The sequence below is a fragment of the Thalia democratica genome, chromosome 5, assembly GCF_965202585.1.
Source record: "Thalia democratica chromosome 5, ktThaDemo2.hap1.1, whole genome shotgun sequence".
Taxonomy (NCBI): Eukaryota; Metazoa; Chordata; class Thaliacea; order Salpida; family Salpidae; genus Thalia; species Thalia democratica.
In genome coordinates, this window is record NC_139169.1 from 58281418 (window position 1) to 58304200 (window position 22783).

At 29.2% G+C, this 22783-nt stretch overlaps 1 protein-coding gene across 4 annotated transcripts in view; it reads right to left on the reverse strand.

Moving 5' to 3' along the window:
- Positions 1-757: 757 nt before the first annotated feature.
- The window catches only part of LOC145837080 (phospholipid-transporting ATPase ABCA3-like), a 31793-nt gene continuing 9767 nt past the window's right edge, over positions 758-22783 (reverse strand). For 2 of the 4 annotated variants that reach the window (XM_082944849.1, XM_082944852.1), the window contains exons 9-37: positions 22577-22680; positions 22160-22276; positions 21520-21637; positions 20969-21142; positions 20618-20685; positions 20415-20528; positions 20046-20219; positions 17980-18267; positions 17455-17610; positions 16991-17171; positions 16588-16670; positions 15938-16134; positions 9038-9234; positions 8514-8620; positions 8046-8142; positions 7812-7901; positions 7433-7546; positions 6431-6620; positions 5916-6120; positions 5413-5626; positions 4977-5129; positions 4169-4353; positions 3638-3769; positions 3227-3478; positions 2938-3125; positions 2475-2645; positions 2010-2197; positions 1646-1734; positions 758-1371 (exon numbers count right to left, since the gene is read on the reverse strand). In XM_082944849.1, coding sequence (XP_082800975.1) covers positions 1213-1371; positions 1646-1734; positions 2010-2197; positions 2475-2645; positions 2938-3125; positions 3227-3478; positions 3638-3769; positions 4169-4353; positions 4977-5129; positions 5413-5626; positions 5916-6120; positions 6431-6620; positions 7433-7546; positions 7812-7901; positions 8046-8142; positions 8514-8620; positions 9038-9234; positions 15938-16134; positions 16588-16670; positions 16991-17171; positions 17455-17610; positions 17980-18267; positions 20046-20219; positions 20415-20528; positions 20618-20685; positions 20969-21142; positions 21520-21637; positions 22160-22276; positions 22577-22680 — 4505 coding nt within the window. In that variant the 3' untranslated portion in view covers positions 758-1212. The remainder of the gene's footprint in view (positions 1372-1645; positions 1735-2009; positions 2198-2474; positions 2646-2937; positions 3126-3226; positions 3479-3637; positions 3770-4168; positions 4354-4976; positions 5130-5412; positions 5627-5915; positions 6121-6430; positions 6621-7432; positions 7547-7811; positions 7902-8045; positions 8143-8513; positions 8621-9037; positions 9235-15937; positions 16135-16587; positions 16671-16990; positions 17172-17454; positions 17611-17979; positions 18268-20045; positions 20220-20414; positions 20529-20617; positions 20686-20968; positions 21143-21519; positions 21638-22159; positions 22277-22576; positions 22681-22783) is intronic. The other 2 variants (XM_082944850.1, XM_082944851.1) reach the window with 2 other exon arrangements.

A 22783-nucleotide genomic window follows, 5' to 3' on the forward strand; every position in this document is an offset into this window, starting at 1 on the left:
AGATTTTTGTTTAACTTGCTAAATTGACCTCGTAAAATGATTAGAGCTACCAACTTTAACAGTTTATCAACTAAACAACTCTAAAGATGAACACTGTACCCTAGAGTTAAATTGATAAGCTACGCACGTTGATTCTTATAAAATAGGCGAATCTTAAGTGTGTAGCGTACCTTACAGTTTTACACTTTTAACATAAAAGCGAATGTCTAATTATTTACTTAAACATACGATCTATTTAAGTTTATTTTTATAGACACTAGACATTTCTTTAAATAATTTTGCTTTGTTTACTATAACCGTATAAGGATCTTGTTTTCTAATGTTTTTTTTTCGTTTTATGCCATGAATAAAAACAATTAAAATTTTTTTGAGTTCTATTTATACTTTAAATTTATTGCATGCCTCAGCCGAATCTATAAAAAATGGTACATTATCGGTAATCGTACTGCACTTTGTATAAAAAACAAGTTAAACAAACCTTAAATTTGTGTTTAATAAAGTAATTGTATGTTTTAACAAATGTTTTATAAGCTAACTTTTTGTTATAATCAGAAACAAACTTATAACTGCATAAAGAGGTAACCTTACTTAAATTCCTATTTTCCTGTGATAGTTATATCAACACTTAAAAAAAACTGACTAAGAACACGTTTAAGTCCACAACAATTAGTGAAAAATTAAAGAATTTTTTTAAATTTATTTAGTAACGAATAAAAACTTTTTTTGAAAATAAAAATTCTACATATACAGTGCAATAAACTAAGCAACACAGCAGCAAAATACTCTTTAAGTACTGTTTTAATATTGCAACATAATTAAAAAAAAATATATTTAAAGGTATTTCAATACTGCAGTAAAGTTTGTGTAAAATGAGTTTGAAAAAGTGTATATGATTTTTCGTAAATAGTAGCTGTGTAGAAAATTTCAAATCTATTTACAGTGCCTAAAAATGTTAACAAATTTCATGGCAAAAAACCTATAAAAAGAAAAACTACGGTCAACATATAGAAATTACAAATAAAAATTAAATATGTCATGAAATTCAGAACAACATTGAACGAAAAAAGTCAAATTGAATTGAATAAGTTTGTTTAAAAGTACGGCCTAAATATTAGATATGAATAAATTAAAGAAATTAGAAAAAATTCAAAAAATATTGGACGAAGATTTTAAAATATTTACTGGATATGAAAACATTAACTATTTTGAAACTCAGACCAAATATTCATCAACTTCAACAACTTCGTTGCTTTCCACGGTTTTACTTTTGTACTTGGTCAGATTGAGAAACACTTGTTCCAGCGAAGTTTGGGTCAGTGTGTATTTCTCAACTCCCAACTCTACTTTCACCTGTTCCATTATTTCGAAAGCCTGTGAAAACAAACGATAATTATTTTCTGAACAGTAATAAAGACTTATTGCCGGTCTGAAAAAAAATGTTTCCTTTAGTTTCAATAAAAACTTGTAGTATTAGTTTGAATTAATTTATGATTAAATTATATAAAAACAAATATTTTGAAATAAAATACTCTTAATAAAAACTAACACTATTACCAACACATTTAAAACTGATCTGCAAATAAATTAAAATATTAGCTGTACTTCTATAAAAGAATTTATAAAAATGTAATTTTATGAAACTAACTTGTGCCAATCCTCTTTCTTTACCTTCAGAATCAAATTGCGAAATGTCAAACAGCAAAGAGTTGTTGTAAGAATCCTTGAACTTTGAACCTAAAACAATTCAAACAAAACTCTTAACTTATAAGCTTTTAAGAGAATTCAAGTTAATTGTAAAAATACATACAAGTTAACACTTTATTAGTTTAGAAAACTAATATCAAAGTTACTATAAATTATAAGGATAAAAATAAACCACTTCGATAGAAAATCTTTACCCGAAAAACGTAAAACAAACCTTTACAATTAAAAATTATAACTTTGATCGAAAACTTAAGATGAAAAATAAATTTAACTAATACAGAAAAACAATTTTAACATTTAATTACCTGAAAATCGCTGCAGCACTTCCCTCATGATGTTTTGAACTTGGTCTTTGGTGAATCCGTGGGTCGAAAGTTCCAAATTGTACCCTTTTCCAAACCTGTTCTTCAGGTGCTGCGAGTTGCCAATCTTCAGGATTTTTCCGTTGACCATGATGGCAAGTCTTGTGCATAAAGCTTCACATTCTTCCATGCTGTTCAGTTTTTTAATAATAATGTTCAGTAATCAGTTACCTTTAAAACATGTTGAGAACATATTTAAACACATTAATTAATTTTATATATTAATTCTTCATGATAGAATTAAACATGAAAAACATCTAGTTCTGTATTAAAACAGTTAATATTCTTTTTTACTATGTAATATAATAAATCTATTTATTAGATACAAACACAGTTCGAAGTAATTATGAATTTTATATATTTTTTAAGATTAACATATGATTTTTAATTATTTTTCAACATTGAAACCTGTGGGTGGTGATGACGATGGATTTTCCCGATTTCCTCACTTCGCTTATCACGTCCCACATGTCCCTTCTCGCTTGCGGGTCCATACCACAAGAGGGCTCATCGAGCAGAAGGAGGGGAGGCGATCCGACCAATGAAATTGCGATAGAAAGCTTCCGTTTGTTCCCCCCGCTGTATAAAATTAAGTTGAAATAACATTAAATAGTTGAAAAAGAACTCAGAAAGTTTAGTTGCGCTTTAGTTGGAAGTTGAGAAAAATTATTAGGTAATTTTAAAATCTTAAACTTTACTTTTATTTCTTAAAGTCAAATAATTTCTCGTAATAATGTTTAGCAACAAATGATTAGCTTTTCTTATTTAGTTCTAAGGATAACATGAGAGAATATAGAACATATTAATTTTTTTTATAACTCTTTGGTATTTATAAATTTATAGCACCTTTTGATAATGATCATGTTTATACCTGTAAGTGCCGCACGGTACATTGATGTACTGGGTGAATCCCAGCATGTTGGCCAGCTGCTTTATCACTTCGCTTATGTGCACTTCCGGTATTCCCCTCAATCGAGAGAACATCACGAGCGTCTCTTCCCCGGTCATCTGGTCGATCAGAGCGGAAAACTGCGGGCAGTACCCGATGTGGCGTTGAAACTAACAAAGTAATTAATATAAAAAGAAAAATCACTTTTCATTCAATATATGTTTATAAGTAAATCTGATACAACTTCTTAATAAATAAATTATCAGCTCACTCTGTTCAGGTTGTCTTTTATGTTAAAGCCGGGCGGCGGGTAGGTGAGAAACGCGTTGCCTTCGGTCGCCCTGTAATCGCCGGTGAGCATTTTGAAGGTGGTGGTTTTGCCGGCGCCGTTCACTCCCAGTAGTCCGAAGCACTCGGCCTTCGGAACCCCGAACGTTATGTGGTCCACCGCCATGAAAGCCTTCTTCTTTTCTTTTTTGCTCAACTTCTCTTCGTCCTTCGACCTCACTTGCTTCTGGTAGACCTGATATAAAATTTGTTACAACCGTGAAATCATAAAATATATTATATGGTTTTGTATTTGAAAAAATTATTAATTAAACTATTGAAAACTTTTTTATTACGGAAAAATCAGCCTGTAATACTTTTTCTATGAGACAAAAAACTGTTAAATTCAAATAACCTTAGTGAGGTTTTTAACGACGAGCCTGTCTGTGATTGAATTGTCTTTTTCTTGCAAATTCATTTCGCTGATTCTTCTTCTCTCCTCAACGACATCTTCGTCTTCCGGAGCTGCCGATGAAGATGATCTTACCTGAGATTTGGAATAAAAATAAAATAATTTGGAAACTTGTATTGTTTTATAATGTTTAGTTTTAACTTGTATTTAGTTTGATATAAGTTTATATATGTTTGTTACAATTTAAAATCAATTTTAGGTTAAAAATAGTTGGTTACCTGAAAATAGTAGAATAAGAGACACAACAAAAAATTTTAAAGGTTGTATTGCTTTATAATGTTTGCTTTTGGCTTGTATTTCATAAGAAGTAAGTGTAAATAATTTTTGTATTCGGTATGGTTTCAAATCAAGTTTAAGTTCAAAAACTGTGGAATTTTCGACAACTTATGTATAATAAGATTTTATTTCAGTTTCTTAAACATGTGGTGCACAAATTTAAACTTTTTGAGTTTAAAACTTAACTTTTACACCAACCTTACTACTTACCAATGAATTGACACCGGTCAGCGTGCGAACCTTGTTGATTGCCAAATACAAGAGATTGTACTCGATGAAAGCTAATATTATCCACGACAGGCAAGATATCAGCAGCATGTACAGCAAATTCTTGCCAACTCCCGGCTTGCTTGTCGACAAGTAGCTTTCCTGGTAGATGATATCTGCAAAACCACTTGTTCAGATAATATTTAAATGAAAAGTTAACATGACTGCTATACTTCAATGTTTTAAACAAGGTTGCTCTCTTAAAATCAACTAAAATAAATATTGTTGAAACTGTTAAGTTTGCACATAAAGTTAAGTGTTTTCTAAATAATCTAAATACTATAGCTTTTAAAACTAACAAATTAAGTAAGGGTTTTTTATGCGTGCTTGAAAAGGAGATAAAATATGCTAAAATTTTAATCAAAATTTTTTGACTTAATTTCAACACGGTTGTCACCATTTTAATAAAATAGAAAACAAATTTTAGATAGGGCTGAAACTGTAGGAAGCTATTAAAAGTATCAAAATAGCCTAAGGAATTTCAGGTATTAAAAATACGAATCTAAAATTACTAACAAGGTAAAAGAATAGTAAATAAAAAAATTGTTGTTATCACATTGAACTTGACAAAACGTTTTTTTTTGACGAAAGTGACTAGTGAAGAAAATAACTTAACATAACGAAATCACTGAACTGTCATTATCAGTATGGGAAATTTTTAACAGAAGAATAAACTTATTTTCAAATCAGCACAAACTATACGACTAAATTGCAGAGACAAATGTTCTTCGAAATGTACCTGAAGCCTTGCAAATTTCCTCACTCAGTTCGTCTTTCTTGCAAACTTCAATGTACTTGTAATTCGTGTAAACGTCCTGGAATGCAGTTCCAATGTTGAACTGTGGCAACAAGTAGAAGAAAAATTCCAACACCTTCACAGTTTCCGTGAATTCTAAAGAATTATCAAAATGATTAACAATAAAAATGATAAGTAGAACATGGTAATAAAATAATCTGTTAAGCTTTAAAACGGTACGCACTATAAAAATTTAAACTCATAAGTTACTAATAACTGAAAGTATCTTAATAAGTTATTAAATTTACGAACCTATATTTATATTAAACACTTTTGTCAAAAAAAGCAAGTTAAAAAGAATCAGCATCATTTTTTTATACATAAAAAAAAAGCTTTTATACACTATTCTATCTCGAAAAAACAAAAAATAGAAACTGACGCAGCAAATTGAGAACTTGTATGGTTATGAGGCTGGCGAGGCCGGAAATGACGTTGAAAATTGTCAACCTGACCACTGCGGTGGACGCCTCGTCGAAGAAGAAGGACAGTACGTAGGTGAATGGCAGCATGCAAGTGATGTACAATAGGAAGACGAGAATCAGAACGTGCAAGTTGGCAACGTACTCATCAACTTGACTCACCAATATTATCAACTGTTTATTGGTTGGGGTTAATTTTTGAGTTGATAATTTCTCCATTACAAAATTTAAATTACAAAACTGTATTTTAACATCTCATGAACTTTGTTGTTTTTTTTTGTTAATTTGGAAAATATTAAATTCTTTGCTCACTAGAATTATCGACTGTTTTCATTTCTTTGTTCGAGGTATTTTTTATTAATAAATTCTTTTAATATACTAAACAATTTCAATTACAAAACTGCACAAACTGTTAAGCTTTACCTTTTTTTATTAACCTTAAAAAATCTTGCAACAAACTCACAATGGTGATGAGGCAGGGAACGAGAAAGTTTATGAGATCGAAGGCGAACGCGGACAGCCAGAATATGATGGGGCTGACTCCGGTGAGCCTCTGCAGGAGAGCGGCTCCCTCGCTGCGCTCGTTCACGATGAGGGTGGCGAAGGAGGCGCTCAAAAACGACAAACCCAACACCAAGTTGAACGCCACCAGGAAGCCCGTCAGTGTGCTAAGAAAAATTACATTTAATTGTAAGAAAGGTTTTGTTTTGTCATATGTTATATAACTACTTTTGTTAAGTTTATTAAACTAAAGAAAACGATAATAAATAAGAACGTTTTTTCTAAATTAAAACGGTAATTTAAAAAAATTATTAAAAAAAAAACTATTACGTGGTTAGAACACAAACTTACCATTGAACATAAGTTACATTTTTTTTCTAATTTTTTCTCTGTTTTATATCACAAAAACTTAACAGTATTATTTTATACTTTTTTAAAACACCAAAATCAAGCTCAGAGTTTTTTTTTTAATCTCACCTGATCGACAACGCTTCAACCTTGTTATCAACCTGCCTGGGTAGAGGCCAGTTGACTACTTGTAAGTTGAAGTTGTTCCTATTAGATGTGTACCTGATGTATGCCTGGTCCATGTACATAAGACTGGTGGCTGCCACGTGGAAGGCCTCCGCGTTGTAAAGTGCTTCGGCAAACACTCTGTCGTCGGCTGCTGTTTTGTGGTTGGTTTATTTGAATATTTCAACTTATACATTATACACTCATTATTATGATCATTTTATTTCTTGGTGGTTGACAAAAAAATAAAATTAAAACTGCAAAGAAATCTTAAACGTGCCGATGAGTTGAAAATATTGTATAAAAGTTTTTGTAAAGACAGCTAAGCACTCTCAAACTTATTTCAGTAACAGGGTTGCCACTATTTGAGACAAAAAAAGCCAGTCTGGTAGACAAAAAACTAGCCTAAAACTGGCCTGATTTAATCAGAAAACTGAAACAAAAAAAATTAGTATGAACTTGAAAAAATAATGTAAATCAAGCTTTAATACCTAGAACTACCAAAAAAAAAAAGAACTTAAATACTTTTTTAAAAATTTAAGAAAAAAACTAGTCTAAGATTAAAGACAGACATCGAAACTAGCCTGAATTATACTGGAAAAAAATTCAACCAAGCCTGAGTGTGTGGCAACTTTGCAACAAAACAATCTTAAGTTAGTATACCCTTTTAAATATTCTTTAAAAAAATTAGCAACTAACTCCGTTTTCATAGTTCCTTTTTTAATTTTAGAAACACTTTACACTTAAAAAAAACACTTAAACTTATTCAACTCGATGACCGAGAGGTCTTTTTGTGTACCCAGGTCCTTGAACCAAAAAATTATTAAGCAATTTTTCGTTTTTTTTTTTGATTTTTTGTTCAATAAACTACTTAAGTATACTATCTTTGTAGCACAAACTAATACTTTAGACAAATATTTATAAAATTCAAATATTAGATAATAAAAAATTCATTAAAAAATGTACTTTTGTTCATGGTTCCAGCGATTAAATATAACTGTGTAAAGTCATTCGTGATATTTTTTTCTTCCATCAGCTTTAAATCGGCGTCTTCAGCTAACAGAGGAATGTGATTCGGTTCTAATTTAAAATGTGCATGTAAAAAGGATTTCATCAAAAAAACAAAAAATTTAAAAGTTATAACTAAACTATGTTAACATGTAAGAGTTAGACTGCTTGCAATAGTAATACTTAAAATTTTTTAAGTAAAAGAAAAAAACTTTAATTTGTGAGTACAACTTTAAAAAGTTTTATTTTAGAGCAAACAGAAAAAAAGTCATTTAAAATTGCTAGTAAGTTATTTTAAAAACAATATTTGTTACATTGAAGTACAAACAAAACTCACTAAATTGATCAGAATAACTTTTAGCAAGCTCATCAGCACCGTTATTTGAATAAACAACTGTCGTTTCGTCATAAGCGTCCAAAGAGAGTGCTAAATAAATCAAACAAATGAAATAATATAAATGATGGCGTTTCACATGAATAAATAAATTATGGGTTTTATCAACAATACTAATTTACAAGGATTTTTTCTATAAACAAAACTAACACTGAAAGTATTGAAAAAACAACTAACAAAAAGGCGTGTTTTCGAATTCAAAAACATCTATCTTTGCATTGATGATGGCAAGCGCAGTGAAAAAAACAGGAACTAGAATCTGAGCGATGGCGACCTGTCACAATATTTATATTGTTTAAATTCTATTAAAAATGCACTTATATCATTTTATTACTACATGATCAATAAAATAATTTTAAAATTGAGCATACCTAAAAGTTCTAAAGACTTTTTTAACTTAATTAAAGTACCATTAATGTCTTTTTGGATACAAGAAACATAAAAAAAACATTATTACTATTGTTGTAGTAAAATTCAAGAACTAAATAAGTTTGTGATACGATCACAGTTCTTATCATTAAATTTAAATTTCAGTTATGTTGTAAATATAAAGTTTGTTTAAATGTCGTTACATTCTGTTATCTTTGCAATATTTTATTAATTTATAGTCTAAACATTATACCCTAATAACCAGAAAACATTTACCTTGTAGTTTCGCTTAAAATGAATCCATCTCTTTAGAAACAAAGACGAGAATTGCTGGCCCCACAAAACAGCTCCTTGATTGAATTCGTAGCCAGATAATAGTAGAGCTGATAAAGTTTAAAATGTTACAAAACTATTTTGAATCAGTACGTAAAAATCTCTATAACTTATATACGTTATTAGTATGAAAAAAATTGTCGTTTAAACGACCATACTCAGGCAAATGTTATAAATTTATAATTAAACTAATTTTGACTTTTGCTAAAATATAAAAATTCTTTCATAAAACCTTTGAAAAAATATTTTTAATTTTCATGTTTTTTGTTTGTTTGTGTCAACTAGTAACCACAAGTTGAACTAAAACTAAAAATAGCTTCACTGTTTATGTAACTAATCGATTGCAAACACCATCTAATTACTAACAAACAAATAAGGAATAACACACAAAGAAACAAAAAACACCATCTTTTTTCTTACTTAATCAAATTGCATTTAAAACATTTTTATTTCACTTTACAACTCACAAGGCGCAGAACCGACGGACATCAGCTCCTGATCCTTATTCGAGTTTCCGTTTCCGTTCGCTGCAGCCGCGGACGGCAGAACGGCGTTCTTGTTGTTTGATTGGTTCTGCGACGAGTGAGAAGTCTTTCTGATTGGGTCGGGAGAAGACAACGCCACCTCGTGCTCAGAACTCGTATCTCCGCCGTCTTCGTTAACTCTACATAAAAGTGTTTGAGGTTCAGTATAAAACTTTTTATAAAAAGATTAGTCAAATATTTTTTTCAAATTTATCATCACCATCCTACTGTATTAGCAGTCAACGCTTCGGATGATCTTTTTCAACTCCAGATAACCGTTGATGTTTTTTTCAATGTATAAATGTACAATTTCGAGTGCTTCTAGAAACCGAACGGTAAATCTAATTTATACAAACAAACAAAAACTGAAGCACTAGATTTCGCTCCGCTCAACTAACGCGTCTATTACTAGTGTTTAAAGAACTTTAATTGCTTTTTACATTTACGAGTGTTTAAAAAAAAACTGACTTAACTTGTATAAATTTTAATCTTGGAACAAAATTTACTTTGAGATTTTTTTTTGTCCCTAACAAAATAGAAAAACATATAAGTTTCCAATTTTAAGGGTATCTAACAAAAAAAAGTCTAGTAAATTTATGTTACTCAACTTTTATTTAGTCAAATACTTGTATATATTAGCTAATTAATAATTATTTTTAAGATGTATCTACTGTATTATAAATGTAAAAAAATAATTCTAGTTATAAAACAACACACTATATACTCTTAGATTACACGCATTATATAAGAAAAATATCACTTCCGTTAATATAAGATATTCTTATTTAATCAAAAAAAAATTAAAACAATTCAAAGTGTATTTAATAACAACATTTTGTTAGTAAAAAACTATTAAAGGGGTGATTATTTAAAGTTCTGCCGAGTTGGTGATTATGAAAATAAGTTTTGGAAACCCTGCTATAAGACATATGAAAATACGGAAAGCTTTCGTAAACTTGTAATTAGTTTTAAATACAATTTTTTAAATTTAACAAAACTAAGTTGTAAAGTTGTTTATCTTATTAACTTGCTATTAAACTTTTTATTTTATTCACGAACCTATTAAACTTTGCTGTAGTTAAATTAGTTATTTTATTAAAGGAATATCAAAGTCAGTTTAAAATAAAGTAGCTGAAGTAAACTACAGGGTTCGTGCGCGAAATTTTTTTCATTTAGCCTGACTGAGAACAATTTAGCCTGACATTTTTTCAAAGTAAGGAAAATCCCCTTTAGAAGTCAATTTAGGTATTGGTAACTACTTGATTACTACTATTGTAGTCTCTGACTTCAACAAGCTTTATCTCAAAAATATTTTGAGCATTAAAAATCTGCAAAAAGCAACTCATAGCTTAATTACAACTCAATAAAATAAGACTAAATTGTAAAAAAGGTGATTTGACCCCCTTATACCCCGTGCATTGTCGTGTTTTATTAAAATTTAAAATGAAACGCTTACACGAGAATTAAGATATAAAATAAGCAAAAATGTTTATTATAGTATTTTGACTAATACTTAAAGTGATACATAATTATAGATCCTAAAATCTAAATAAATACAGTGATTGTTGACGTCGTATCGGATTTAAAAAGCTTACACTTAAATAAAAAAAACCCTTAATGTGTTGTTTTTGTAAAGAAAAATTAATTATACCTAAAATTTGTAATCCCACAAAACTTAGTACTTATATCTTAAAGCTAAGTTTTAGTGTTGTGAATATCTCTTATAACTTTAAACAAACAGTAAAACAAATGAATAAACTGCTAAGAGTTTTATGGTATTTGGTATAGTGCCTTTAAATTAGAAATTAAAACAGTGCAACTAACTAAGCTCTAAATAACATAGCTGACGTAAACAAATTCAAACAAACAGCTAAGTTGTTGAACTAAATTGTAATGTTAAACTGTATTTTTTTTATGAAGTTTCATAATTATGACGTATATAATCTACTCAAAACAAAATAATGAACATTCTTAAAAACTTTTTAGATATTCAACAAAAGGTCTTAAGCATTTATATTTACAAATATTGACTGATTTTGTCTTTAATAACTAAATCTTTAAAAAACAGGTGGGGATACTGGAGTTTTTAAATACCAATTCAGTAAGAAACACATTCTACGTTTAAAATTTATTCGCATGACGACGTTTCGACTTTCAATAAGTCATTATCAACAAATTACTGTGCAAAAATAAATAAAATTAGTGATAAACAACTAAGTATACAAAAACAAATTTCTAAGTGATACATTATATAAAAATTTTATAAATTAAGATTATAAACTCTAATACAAAAAAAAACATTTTACATAAGTACTAACAAATTGTTACACTAATATATATCAAACTAATCAAAAATTCTTAATGTATGGGTAATACCCGGTTTAATTAATTGTTTATTTAAAATTGGATTATAGCGTTTAATTAGTAGAGCTTCACTTATTAGGGTCTCAAATTTATTTCTACATTCTTTCAAAATTCCAAAATTATTAGCAGTTATTTTTTCATTTTTACAAACATTACAATTGCTAATATGGTCCGATACCGATGTTTTGCCCTTTAAATGTTCTTTAATTCTTTCTACTAATGGTCGTGAAGTGAATCCAATATATTGGATACTCTTATCATAAGAGCATTTGTACTCATAGACCACGTTTGATTTTAATTCATGGGGTGTCTTATCTTTATTACTAAAGTAATTGCTTACTTTTGTTGTGGTAAAAATTACTTTGAATTCTTCGATGTAGTTGTTTAGAAGCTTTTCTAGTTTCTTTTTATACTCGATACTAGGTTTTCCAATATAAGGTACCTTTACAACATTTTTGAAGTCTGAGTTACTTAGTTTTTGTTTAGTGCAGTCTTTATTAATATCAAGAGATCTTTCAATTATATCATCAACAAATTTCTTTGGATATCCATTCTTAAAGAACTTTTCTTTTAAGCTTGTGATTTCTTGTTTGTAAATGTTATGCGTAGAAGCTATAACTCTCGCTCTGTTTACAAACCACAGTATTAGAGCTCTTTTCCATTTAATTGGTGCCACTGCACTAAAATTTAAAATGACATCTGTATCAATTTCTTTTTTATGTACCTTTGTTGTTATTTCCTCTCTCTTTAGTTTGATATTAATGTCCAAAAATGGGAGTTCGTTTCCACCTAATTCATATGTGAAGCTGATAGACTTGTGTAGTTTATTTAACTTTTTGTGGAATTTTTCGAATGAGACATCTTTTGGAAGATACAGAATATGTCGTCGACATATCGAAGGTATAAAACTGGATTATTTTCATCTTCGGTGTTAAAGAGACTTTTTTCCAATGTTCCCATAAAATAATTTGCTATAGTAGGCGCTAATGGGTTTCCCATGCTTACGCCATCTGTTTGTGTATATAATTGCTTATTATATTGGAACAAACCTCCAGTAACAGACTTTAAAAGATTTAACATATTTGATTGTGGTATGGTACTATCACGTACTCCATTTGCAATCATCTGTAGAGTTTCATTTAGTGGTACATTAGTAAATAGTGAGACTACGTCAAAGCTTATGCAGTAATCACCGTCTTTTCGTTCATATTTAGAAAGTTTTTCTAGAAACTCTTTGTTGTTTTCCACACAATATTGTTTTGGGATATGATGTTTGATTGTTACATCCAGATATTTAGCTAATTTATATGACGGTGTGTTTAGCATTGATACGATAGGTCTCAATGGGTAATCTGTTTTATGGACTTTACACGTGCCATATAACTTGCCCGTCGAGTTGCCACCTGTAATTAGGTTGTTATATGTCTTTTTATCTATAAAAGGTTTAAGGTTTTGTTTTATCATTTCTCTTATATGTTCTATTCTTCTTACTAGGGGGTGTCTGGAGTTTTTCCTTTTGTCCTTTTCTACTAATTTGAATTTAGTTTTATCTTCAACAATAGAATTGAGCTTATTCAGATAATCATCTTTAGACATTAAGCAAATTCCGTTACCTTTGTCATATTTTACGATTTTAATATTTGTTTTATTTTTTAGATTTAAAAGAGAGAATTAAAATTCTCTTTTAAATCTAAAAAATAAAACAAATATTAAAATCGTAAAATATGACAAAGGTAACGGAATTTGCTTAATGTCTAAAGATGATTATCTGAATAAGCTCAATTCTATTGTTGAAGATAAAACTAAATTCAAATTAGTAGAAAAGGACAAAAGGAAAAACTCCAGACACCCCCTAGTAAGAAGAATAGAACATATAAGAGCAATGATAAAACAAAACCTTAAACCTTTTATAGATAAAAAGACATATAACAACCTAATTACAGGTGGCAACTCGACGGGCAAGTTATATGGCACGTGTAAAGTCCATAAAACAGATTACCCATTGAGACCTATCGTATCAATGCTAAACACACCGTCATATAAATTAGCTAAATATCTGGATGTAACAATCAAACATCATATCCCAAAACAATATTGTGTGGAAAACAACAAAGAGTTTCTAGAAAAACTTTCTAAATATGAACGAAAAGACGGTGATTACTGCATAAGCTTTGACGTAGTCTCACTATTTACTAATGTACCACTAAATGAAACTCTACAGATGATTGCAAATGGAGTACGTGATAGTACCATACCACAATCAAATATGTTAAATCTTTTAAAGTCTGTTACTGGAGGTTTGTTCCAATATAATAAGCAATTATATACACAAATAGATGGCGTAAGCATGGGAAACCCATTAGCGCCTACTATAGCAAATTATTTTATGGGAACATTGGAAAAAAGTCTCTTTAACACCGAAGATGAAAATAATCCAGTTTTATACCTTCGATATGTCGACGACATATTCTGTATCTTCCGAAAAGATGTCTCATTCGAAAAATTCCACAAAAAGTTAAATAAACTACACAAGTCTATCAGCTTCACATATGAATTAGGTGGAAACGAACTCCCATTTTTGGACATTAATATCAAACTAAAGAGAGAGGAAATAACAACAAAGGTACATAAAAAAGAAATTGATACAGATGTCATTTTAAATTTTAGTGCAGTGGCACCAATTAAATGGAAAAGAGCTCTAATACTGTGGTTTGTAAACAGAGCGAGAGTTATAGCTTCTACGCATAACATTTACAAACAAGAAATCACAAGCTTAAAAGAAAAGTTCTTTAAGAATGGATATCCAAAGAAATTTGTTGATGATATAATTGAAAGATCTCTTGATATTAATAAAGACTGCACTAAACAAAAACTAAGTAACTCAGACTTCAAAAATGTTGTAAAGGTACCTTATATTGGAAAACCTAGTATCGAGTATAAAAAGAAACTAGAAAAGCTTCTAAACAACTACATCGAAGAATTCAAAGTAATTTTTACCACAACAAAAGTAAGCAATTACTTTAGTAATAAAGATAAGACACCCCATGAATTAAAATCAAACGTGGTCTATGAGTACAAATGCTCTTATGATAAGAGTATCCAATATATTGGATTCACTTCACGACCATTAGTAGAAAGAATTAAAGAACATTTAAAGGGCAAAACATCGGTATCGGACCATATTAGCAATTGTAATGTTTGTAAAAATGAAAAAATAACTGCTAATAATTTTGGAATTTTGAAAGAATGTAGAAATAAATTTGAGACCCTAATAAGTGAAGCTCTACTAATTAAACGCTATAATCCAATTTTAAATAAACAATTAATTAAACCGGGTATTACCCATACATTAAGAATTTTTGATTAGTTTGATATATATTAGTGTAACAATTTGTTAGTACTTATGTAAAATGTTTTTTTTTGTATTAGAGTTTATAATCTTAATTTATAAAATTTTTATATAATGTATCACTTAGAAATTTGTTTTTGTATACTTAGTTGTTTATCACTAATTTTATTTATTTTTGCACAGTAATTTGTTGATAATGACTTATTGAAAGTCGAAACGTCGTCATGCGAATAAATTTTAAACGTAGAATGTGTTTCTTACTGAATTGGTATTTAAAAACTAAATCTTTGTTTAGAAATATATTCACATTTCAATTTGATCTTAAAAAGATTTCTCAATTTTTTCTAATCAAAAATTTTCAAGCATTTGAACTGAGAAAAACTGAGATTATCAAACTTTAAAATAAAAAAACTGATTTAGCCTGACGTTTTTCAACTTTTTTCAAAAAAACTGATTTAGCCTGACTTAGCCTGATTTAGCCTGACGCGCACGAACCCTGAAACTAATTAAATTAGTTAAAAAGAATATTTTACAAAAACTCAATAAAACTCTGATGTTGAAAGTATTTAGACCAATAAATTAACAAACACTGCTAAACTTAAATTTATTGTTATACAAATTTAAAATATATCAATGGAGTGTTTAGTTGTTTGTCTGCAAGTGTTTTTAATAATGTCAACTTTATTTTGGTTAAAAACAAGATACATTTATATTATCAGTTAACCTTCGTATAACAATTAAAAACCATATTGATATACAATCTAGACTTTTGATTATCCGCTAATTTTTAGTTATTTGTTAAACCACAGATAAAATTTTAACACATAAGAAAAATTTTTCTTTGATTAAAAAGCAGATATTCTTATCTTATCAAAAAAAACTTAAAGAAGTATTGATCCAAAATTTAAATCTAAACATTAAAACGTGCCTGATCATTTCTATTATAAGATTAAGTATTTCAATTGTGGATAAAACTTATTTGAAAGTGTTTTACGCGCGTTTTGTTGGTAAAATAAAGCTGTAAGTACAAACATAGATTAAACCTTTAAAACATGTCAGATAATTTTTAATACACCATTGTTTTTAAACTGTAGATAAACTTGACAAAAAAACAATTTACTAAAACAAACCTGAGAAAAACTTCTTCGAGTGTGGTTATTGTGGCGCCGTACCCGCTGATGGCCAGCTCGTGCTGCTGATCGTCAAGTGTTTTAAAAAGCGCGGGAAAAGCCGATGACGTGTTGAAGGGGAGGAGAAACGACAGTTCGGCTCCCGCCTGTTTCTCGAGAACCGCTTCACTGACGTGACTCGTGAACACCGATTTCAACTTGAATAATATTTGTGTGTTGATTTTAAATATCAATAAGAAAACTTAATAAGTTATTCAATTGATGTTAAATACAGCCTAAAAAAGCATACCCAAGCATTATAACTTTTGAAAGCTTTTTCATTTGACAAAAAAAAGTAAATATTCAAATGGAGCTATTTGAAAAAATTATTTTCAATTAAAATGAAATTGTTGTAAATAAAAATCTTAAACTACGACAATAAACTACCAACTAAATTTAAAAAAAAACTGTACATTCGAAGAAACTATTTCTATTTAATTTAAGCTTTTGTTTTCTTCTTGTAGCCCTAACTAAACAAAAATATATTTAACATATGCTTATCTTTTAGTTTTCTAATCATTTTATCGTTTTTTAAACAAAAATATTCATGTTTAAATTTTAGTGCTGCAGTAATTAAAAATATGTGTCTAATAACAAATATTTAATAATACCTTTTCAACATCACAATGCGGTAACTTGGTTAAAACAACATGATATCCAACCCCAAATTTGTTCTTGAGAAAAAGTGGTGATCCTATAAAAATCATAAAAAATATAAATTAAGTACTCGGATAAAGTAATTAGGTTATCTAAATAAGTTTAATAATATTTTAATAATAATGTTAAGTAGCGTAATTTACTTTAAAATAGAATATTAATAACAAAACTAATCATTTAAACAGAAATTTAAAATTTATTAAAGATTTAGTAACAGTGTAATATATAAATATATTTTACCAACTATTTCTCTTTTGCTTCATTATCATATTTTGAGTTTTACAAACATACCACACAGAAACACTCATTTATGTTATTATTCAAATAAATTAACAAAACATACACAACTGAACTCACCGGAGCACCTGATTTTTCCCTTGTTCATGATGGCGATCCTGTTGCCGAGATAGTCGGCCTCGTCCATGTAGTGGGTGGTCAACAAAATTGTGCACTGGTTCTTGTAATGCTCCAGAACTTCCCACAGTTCCCTCCTCGCCGACGGATCCATGCCCGATGTCGGCTCGTCCAATATCACGTACTACAGTAATGGTGAAAAGTTGATTTGCAAATTAAGTATTTTGCCGAAATACACTTAATACGAATGTGAATTTACAATTCAGCTCATCGAGTACCATTCACTGTATTAACAATTTGTCGGTTTAAAAAACGCATAAATCAAACAACGCATGTATGAAATAAAAAAAGTAAGTTGTTTTTTCATCCTAGTTTATTCAAAACTTCATTTATAAAAATAAAAATGTACTAGGATAAAATGAAATAAACTATCAAAACTGATTTAAATTCTAACAAGTTATTTTTACCTTTGATCCAGCGCAGAGTGCAATTCCCACAGACAACTTTCGTTTCATGCCGCCAGAAAGCTGATGGGATTGAAAGTTCTTCTTCTCGGTCAAGTCCAAGCTTTCTTGCATCTTTTTGCTCTCCGCCTTCGACTCCTTGTCATTCAAACCTTTCAGCTGTGTATATAATTTATCAAAACTGTTATCTCTTTTAATGTTAAAATTATTCGCTTTTTTTGTATATTTTTTTTCAACATTATAATTTTATAAAGACGTTAAAGTTTAAATGAAAACTACGATACTTACACTTCAGCTTAATACTAAACCTATTTAAGTGAAAAAACACAAGATTTTTCAAGTAAATAGCAAACTGTATGGAATGTAGTAATTATATATAATATAATATTGAATAAAGAATATAGCTTGCATTTGAACGTTTTAAAAAAGGGTCAATGTAATTTATTTATAAAAAATATGTTGAGCTGTCTAAAGGAAATTATGAGCAAATAAAAAAAATAATAAATTCTTAACTAGCTAAACACCAACCCTGGAAAAAAAGTAGAAATGCTCGTCGACTGTCAAACTGCTGAACAAAATGTTGAACTGCGGGCACAAGCCCATCGAGGTCCGCACCCCATTGATGTTCGTCCTTATGGAGTGGCCGTTTATGATGGCGTCGCCCGAAGTGCACGGTATGAAGCCGGTCAGCATGGACATGGTGGTGGTCTTTCCCGCCCCGTTGTGACCTAATAACACGAATATCTCGTTCTCGTACATGTTGAAGTTGAGCTGACGCACTGCCTTCTTCGTCTTCCCGTGCGCCAGTTTGAACGTCTGCGGGTTTTTTAATGTAAAATAACAAAGTGCTTTTGAATAAAATATGCACTTTAAATAAAGAAATGGGTAGTTTTTGTTAGTAAGGAGACAATTTAAAAAAAAAAAATTAGAATTTATACTAAAATTCTTTTTTTTTTTTAAAGTCTTGAAATGATCTTTAAATAGCACTAACGACTAATAATAACCAAATTAAAAGCGCATTTGTAATTATTTTTCTATAAAAACGCTCTATTTTCTTATTTAGCACAAGTCGTTATCAACAAATTAAAAAATACATGACGGGCCGTAGTTTGCAGACGCCTTATTTAATGTAATACTAATATATCGTTTAACCTCGCATGTTAAACCCTGAATTACAGTGTTAATCAACTATTTACACAAATTAGTTTTTATTTAAATAAAACACAAAGTTTAATTTAGTAAAAGATACATAAACTATTAGAATACAAAAAGGTGTTTGCACTAGTTTGCAAAGAAATAAAGTTTTGTCACACGTTAAACATATGAGTCACAGTTTATTAAGAAAATATATGAATATTAGTAAGTATTACAATGTGATGTACTATCAACAATTTTTTGAACACCGTTTGAATGTACTGTTTGTAAAAATTGGAATTATAAGGTCCTACACTTTTAAATTATATAACAAAGCATTAAAAGAAAGGTTTAACAAACATATTTAAAAATATGTTAAAGAGTAAAACAAACGTTCAATATACTTTTTATATAATTAGTTAAATGTTATGACATGTGCATGTAGTAAGTATCACTAATATTAAACTAGCACCTGCGCATTTATGACTAGATAAATACTAAAAGTAGTTTTGCATATTTAAAAAAACTAACTTGTGACGCATTGCGTTAATTAAGATAAATCAAAGCTATTTCGCACATTATAAATTAAATTACAGATGAAAATTAGTTGTAGACTTTTTAATTAGCAGACTGAAAAGACTTAAAAAATTTAAATTAAGCTAAACTTGTCCAAGCTAAAGTTAATTTTTGATTTGTGTATTAAGCTTTTAACCTGTGATTTACTAGTGTTTAAAACATAGAACTAATATTTCAATACCATTACACAAAAATTTATAGAAAAGTATTTCGAACTTTTCTCATTAACTAGTTTAACTATTAAACTATTTTAATTGTTTGAAGTCAATGAGTTTATAAGAAACAGTATTAAGAGGAAATCTAATTTTATTGATCAACAAACTTTTTGAACTAATCATCACTGTGCAATACTTAAGTGAACTTTTAACTTTTGTTCAAAACGTAAACACAAAACTGAAATAAAAATAGTTTTTGTTCATTAAAGTGAAAAAGTAGTTTTGCCTTTTTAAATAATTTATGACGAAAAGCAGTACTAAAAACAAATCTCTGTTTTCTATGTTTGTTCTGTTTGTTAACTTTTTTAGGCTGTATTCTGCTAACATTAAAAAAAGAAAATTAAGATCTCAAAATTTTCTACTTGCAAAAAAGCTTTCCATACTTTACTTGTTAACTATTCTACAAGCTATTTAAATAAAAAAGTGCTTGTTTATTGAAATTACGGGATTTATGAAAAACAGTGTTTTGTAAAAAAAAATTCTTAAGTTGTTTATTTTTCAATTAACCACAATTATGCAAAAATTAACATGTTAAACATATTTTAGCATAAAACGTAAATACAAAACAGCAGCAGATATAGACTTAATTTGTTTTGTGAGTCAAATTTAAAAAAATGCTTCCATAACACTCTAGTGTTTAATCATGTATAATTATAAATTAAAAGAAACCTTCGACAAGTCGTTGACTTTCACGATGCACTTGCTGTCGGTGGGTTCTTCCTCGAAAAACTCGATGTTTTCGCTGACGTCTCCACCGCTCTTCGCGCTCTCCATCCTGCTCGTCGAATATTTCGTCTTCTCGAAATTCTGATCCGGGTTCGCCAACCCGCGCCAGTACGATGGCTGTTGTGTTGCATGTAGTTTTTGAAGAGAATATACAACAAAACTATACGAAGGTGGATTTTAAAACAATTCATACTTTTTATTGAAGTTCAAATTTATGCAAAGGTTTCATTAAAAAAAAACACTTACTGTTTTCAAACATTTCAGAACTGCTGAAAACACAAAAATTTTATAACTATGAAACTCAACGCTCACTTTAAACGGGAAGTTCCACCTGAGAGGAGTGCCGTATTGACCGGGAAAAACGTTTTCCAAGTAAAACGTCAGCAGCATGTAAATAATCGAATCGAAAAACAGCATTGTCAGCACCTGTGATGTACACAACATTATAAGTTTTATGAAATAACATCGTATAAAATATTTATATTACTGGCAATTGATGTAAAAACTGAACATACATGTAGGAATGTCAGATCAGTGTCTTTTGTAGGTGGTTTGTAAAAATTGCTCCATGTGAGTCCGCCTCCTAAAATAAAAAATATCGCAGTTACAATTTTCTGCATTCCTTTTAAATCAAACAATTTTTTTTGTTGCTTAATTATTTTGAAATAAGTCAAGAAAATTAAGGATGTAAAACTAAAGAAGCTAATTTAACTACTTGATTTAGCTATAGAAAGTAGAACAATTTTAATTGTTGTTTAAAAATATCAAAACTATTTTATACCTTGTAAAATGTTTTGAACAAATAGAAAGCACGCATAAAATGTTGTGTACTTTTAGTAGAAAATACTTAAAAAAAACACACATACCTCTTGCCTCGTACACACCGAGCAGCTTGCACCCGTACGTCATTGCGATATTGGAGAGGAAGGACAACCCGATCTGGCTGGAGTAACTGATGTACTCCTCCCTGTTGTCAATGAAGAAGGCGGGCACGTACGTGAGTCCGTACAACACCCCTCCCGCCGCTGCTGCCACGTTCGCTGTTGGAAAGTTTGATAAATATTATTTTGTATTTTGAAGTTCGCAAGGTGTGTGATTTTTGAAAAACTCAGCAAACAGAAAATCCACAGACATGGTTGAAAGCCTGAATTACTTTTTTAAACTTTACTAAAAAAATTAACTTGAAAGTTATCTGTTTGCTGCAGTTTGTTAGATATTGATTTGAAGAAAGATATAATTCAACTATTTATTGCAATTTTTTTAGAAAATTAAACTTTGGTAAAATGTTTAAATTTTTAAAAACCTTGGTCTTAGCAGATTAAATCTACAAGTTTTGTTTTTTTTAATTTAAAACTATTTTCTAAAAATTAAAATACAGCTTGAAAGCAATATTAAAACACTTAGTAAGAAAGCCAACCTTTTTGGAACAAAGTGGAGAAAAAGAATCCCAGCGTTATGGTCGCAGATGCAAACAGCAGCAAAAAAATGAGGACCAGAAAAAAATTAGATTTCGGTAACACTTTTCCAGTGGCAGTCTGTTAACGAGTTTTAATAAATATTGTTTGAAATGCAAAAGTTCAGTGTTAGACATTTTTAATTGATGAACACAAGGTAGGAAGCAGATGCGAATAAAAATATTTTGACTCTATACAAAAAATAAAACCTTATCTGATTTATAAATTAACTTTAAATATAAATTAATTATTATTTGTTTATATATAAAAAACATAACAAAGTATAAAAATAAATATGCATGCTGTAAAAAACACAGCTAAATACAAACTGTGATGCAAATGTGGGTAATTTTTTACTTCGTCAAACAATTAATAAACGATGAAATTAAAAAATATTTTTTACTTATATTATCTGTTATTTAATCAGCTACAGGTGAAATAACACTGTTCGCATCTATATTATAATATAACCATTTAGATTAAGTTGTATTTGAATAAAAATATAGTTAAAATTTAAAAAAAAAATTATAATGTATTTTTCAAATGATACATATACTCTAATTGAAAACTCTAATTGTTTTATTTAAAAGAAAAAACTTAAACCTCAACTTTGAACAAAATGGCCATGACGAGGCACGAAATGGCAAGAAACACGATGTACTTGATCCACCAAGCCAGCCAGTGAAGCCTCGGCGCAAGTCCCATCATTCGCATGTATTCCTGTGAAAAAATATTATACAATTTCTAAATAGTTTTTTTATGTATTTTTTTATTTTGTGAAAAGAAAAATTGTATATGATACAGTTTTAACTTTATTTTTCATGTACATTAATTTTATTGTAAAAGTAAATTTTTCATCAGAACAACGTTTCAAACGGTAAAGTTAGTAAATTGTCGTCTAAAGCTACCAATTTCAAAGAAAACAAAAACTTTTTTTAATTGGTCAAACGTTTTTGAAACGATCTACAACTAGTAGTCGTTATAATTGAAATTTATTACAAACAATTAAATCCAATTAACCTTCATTCGCTGCTCTTTTTCCTGTACCACGCTTTTGCAGACGATCGTGCAAGAATAGAAAAAACTCAGCATTATAACCAGCGGCAGAGTGTTTTGAATGGCGACTGTGAAATTTAATTCATTATAATTAAATAATAGCAGCTATTACTTGTTAAATTTGGATCAATAAGACTAAAAGAAACATGTTTTACTCAAATTCATAATTTA